The sequence below is a fragment of the Topomyia yanbarensis genome, chromosome 2 (genome assembly GCF_030247195.1).
Source record: "Topomyia yanbarensis strain Yona2022 chromosome 2, ASM3024719v1, whole genome shotgun sequence".
NCBI classification, from domain to species: Eukaryota; Metazoa; Arthropoda; class Insecta; order Diptera; family Culicidae; genus Topomyia; species Topomyia yanbarensis.
The window spans coordinates 344411546-344415755 of record NC_080671.1 but is presented as its reverse complement, the minus strand read 5'-3'; the positions used below and the strand labels follow the sequence as shown (position 1 = coordinate 344415755).

The window sequence follows — 4210 nt, the reverse complement described above, 5'->3', positions numbered from 1 at the left end:
ATAAACTAATGTTCAATCGGACAATGTTTTTGTTGTTATTTTAGGCTATTTGGGATGACGAAGTTTCTGGTTCGCCATAACATACCTTTTAACAGAGTTGTGAGATATTCCGATCTAGCAGAACAGCTGTGATTTGGGGCCGTTCATAAACCACGTATACTCATAGGGGGGACGGGGGGGTCTGGTAAAAGTCTACGTTTGTCTACGAGGGGGGAGGGGGGGTTTTTGAAAAAGTCTACGTAGATTTTTATTTTTTTGTTATTCTCGTATTACTAATTATGAATGGGATTTAAAGAGAGTTGTATTCAAAATATCGGTCTATTCTGTATTTATGCAGAAACTTCAAAGCTAGCACACTATTGAGGTAACTACTCGTTAAGTGACCACTCAACCCAGAACCCACGATTTTTTTGGACAACCTCACACGTTGTTGTTTCTTGCGTATATTTTGATATAGTTTTGATGCAAGAATAATACAAATTGACAGTTCTAAAGACGATCGCCCAAAATTCCTCTCGACAGAAGATTTTGACTGTGAAATCTTCTGAGACACCACTAGTTAGCAAACATGCATGGACCATTAAATGCATGAACCATAAAAAGTTAAAAAATGGTCAAAGTTAAGCATTGTAACAACAAAACACCCGATTTTTAACAATAAGTAGATTAATTTTTTTATTTTTTATATATTAATTTCGGTGGTTAAAGCAGCAGTGTAGTTAAATTTCTACAACAAAGTGTTTACTCGAGTTAATCAGTTTCTCCTGCAATCATTTACACTGATTTCAAAATATTTAAACACCCGTTAAATTTTACGTCTTGACCCTATGCAACTCCGTGCAAATCGGTTCTACTAAATATATTTATCTTCGAAAATATTCGGAGTTAAACTTTGATACTTTTCGACAATACTCAAAGGTGATACGGCTATTAATTACATAAGAAATATAAATATTTTTGGGAAGATTTAAATAGCTTCGTTCAGTTAATCAAATAAGGCAATTTATATTATCTTATTATCTTAGAAATATTGAAATTTGTTCACGAAAAGTTAAATTTGTGTGCATGTTTGGTTTATTATTTTAGTCTAGATGATAGTACACATCGACAGTATTAATTTGTAATTGTTTCTTATAATTTAACAATTTTGAATGCACCAGTAAGGCTCAAAAAGTGTTTAGCAATTCTGCATTGTTGGTGTAGGTCGCACTTCGGCCAAAATTTAAGCTAGTTATAGCAATATATATTTGAGTGACTAACCTTGAAAAGAAGTATTCCGCTACACAAACGTTGGAAAGCACCTTGAATCGGTATTAATTGATTTGATCAATCATAGACAAAAAACTATGTGAAAAACCATTCTTTAATATTTAAAAAACTTGAAATAAATCTGAACGCCAATTTTTAATTGAACATTATAATGTGCTTCTTGCTAAATTCACATTTCCTGCGAATAAAAAATTAAATTAAAAATTAAAAGTCTACGTAGACTTTTGGCCGGGGGAGGGGGGAGGGGTTGTTTAAAGTCTACTCAGGTCTACTAGGGGGGAGGGGGGGTTGAAAATTCTCAAATTTCGGTCTACGTGGTTTATGAACGGTCCCTTTGCTGATTGGACACTTTTGGACTGAATAGCTTTTTAATTGGACCTCCACTAGTTGTACAACTAAAAAGCATGCGAATGTCAAAATCTCACGTCAAATGCACTTTGACAAATAAACTGACAACGGTTAGAGATCTGAGCAGAAGCATTTGTTCTATTAGCATCCTCTTGGGGCTGCTTTAAACATTTGTCAGTTGTGCTAACTAGCGAATTCAATTCGTTAGTTGGAGACATCTGGTGATCCAAGCGGCGAATAACGACTGCATTTGTTTGACATCAGGAATGAAAACAACAAACTAAGATCTTTGTTGATCATAAACATTGATATCTTGTTGAGTTCTCGATAATTCGCAGTCTGCAAATCTTTCATATTTGAATCGAATCCAACAATGAGTCTTTTGCCAAAACTGGTTTGCTCCAATTGGGCCTAATCCCTTGTTTTTTGGCATTTCTATAGAAATTTCCCTATTCTATATTTTAACTGACTCTACACTTTCATAAAAAAAATTTAAAAAATGGTTTGTATTACAACGCTGCCAACATTCTTCGCACCCATTAAATAACCAACCCCCCATCGCATGGCTTCTTATAGGCACTCATTACAGCGTGCTTCCTATCTCACCGTCACGTAATAATGTTTCCATACACTTCGTGCCGGTACGACAAACCCCCTGCCCATACACCTGAACAGTTAGGCTACGCCGAAAGCAATGTTTGGCTCTGGTTTCACGCTGAACGAGAATGTTTACCTTTCGGCAGCTGCCCGAACCCCAAACATACGCTAATTACGCTTTTCAATCGCAATCGACGCCAACCAGTGCGGATACGATTCAACCTCAGACATGTCCGGTAATCCTAGGAATAAGCTGCTGACCTAAACGCGGTTAGCGTTCAATTTTCAACAATAACAACAACAAAAAATGGTTTGTATGCACCGCCGAAGGTCAACCCGAAGACAATTCTATCCCGTAACGATTCTCCCGCCTTTCTTCCAGATACTGTTCACACTCGTGCTCAGCGGCGTGACACTAGTGCTCGTGAATGGCAGCAAAGTGTCGTGGCCCGCGCTGGAAATCAAATCGAACGATTTCTTCGAACCGTTGATGACATCGTTTTCCAAGTTTCCGTTTCACGACATCTACGAAACGCCACCGTCGCCGGATATGCTGATTCCGCACAACCGCAGTCCAGTGCCGAAAACGTTTCGTGAGTGGTCAAAGCAGCTGTCGCTGGACAAAATCGAAGACACGGCGGAAGGTCGAGCCCGACTCTGTGAATTTCTTTCGCTCTTTCCGATCGGACGGGATGAGAAGTTTGTCGGCAGAAGAAGGTTCCTTCCGCTCAAGCTGCGTCGGCTGCTGAAGTACTGTAGGAATATTTAAGTTGGGTGTTTTTGTGGAAAATTATTGCTCACTTGAAATCCAGAGGCGCTGCTGTTGTACCGTGAAGAGCAAAAGCGTGTGAAGCTTTCTAGTATATTGAGTGCAATATTGCGTGGAAGTTGTATTGTGTGCACCATAAGCTTAGGCAAAACCGAAAGTTTTAAATATACGTGAAACATAGTAAATATTTTCCAAAAATGCATTGAGGTTTGTAGGATTTATTGCAGTAAAGTAAACGAAAGTGAATTTGTTTTATTTAGTTATGCGATCTACAGGTTGGAATATCTATGCAATGTTGCGGATTATATTTATGGCAATTCCAAATTTGAAAAGAAAACTTTGTATCGATGGATTGAATGTGCTTTTACCTTTCGCAATTAGGAAAACTATGCCTAAGCCGCACACCTTAAACTTAAATAACAAATTCGATCCATCCATGGATACATGGTTTGAGTTCGTATTTCACCATTATAGTAACTTATACACTAACAAGATTTCAAACATAAAGATGTTTAAAATGTTTGTGAAAATGAGGCACAAAATCGTTATTTAAAAACTGGAATGGGAAAAATGGACGCCTGTGACGCCAGAGTGCGAGCCGAACGCGATGCGGCCACCCCGGTGACACGGCTGTCATCTACATACATTTGTCTTGAAGCCAAAAATTTTGGTTCTTTGGTTCAATTGGCTGTCAGAAAATGCGTTTAAGCTATGTTCATATCTAGTTTTGTACGACATCGTCTTTGTGCGTAATAACTTTTTAATAAACAATTTATTATTTTATTCATCGTTATGCTCACTGAATATTGTTTAACTTCATATAAACGTATAAAATGACTGCAGTTGGTAACAAAATCGCAGAGCAACGACATTTGAAGAGATAGTGAATTATTTTATTGATAAGTTTCGTGTTTAAAATTTATTGGCCGTCCACGTAGCGTAACAACTTGTTGAAAAACAAGCACTGCAAGCAAATGTCTTCCCAGATTTAACCAATGATACAATTTTTGCACAAACAGGGGCAAAAATCTCAAGTAACGAAAAATTGAAATTGATTTCGATTCGCAATGATTACACCAAAATAACGAAACTATCCAAAGTAACATATTTTGTAGTAAACAAATATTAACAACTAATAATGAAACCAACTCACGTGTAATAATCCAGCCACGATGAACACGATCTCAACTGTTTCACCACCAAAAAAGCCCCAAGGCGGAGTCTATT

The 4210-nt window shown here is 37.5% G+C and overlaps 1 protein-coding gene across 1 annotated transcript; it reads left to right on the top strand.

Annotated features, from left to right (window-relative positions):
* Positions 1-2429: 2429 nt before the first annotated feature.
* Positions 2430-3234, top strand: LOC131681403 (uncharacterized). Its single transcript, XM_058962163.1, has 2 exons — positions 2430-2524; positions 2597-3234. Exons 1-2 carry the CDS (start codon positions 2522-2524, stop codon positions 2981-2983), a joined length of 390 nt encoding a protein of 129 aa, XP_058818146.1. The 5' UTR covers positions 2430-2521; the 3' UTR covers positions 2984-3234.
* Positions 3235-4210: the final 976 nt, after the last annotated feature.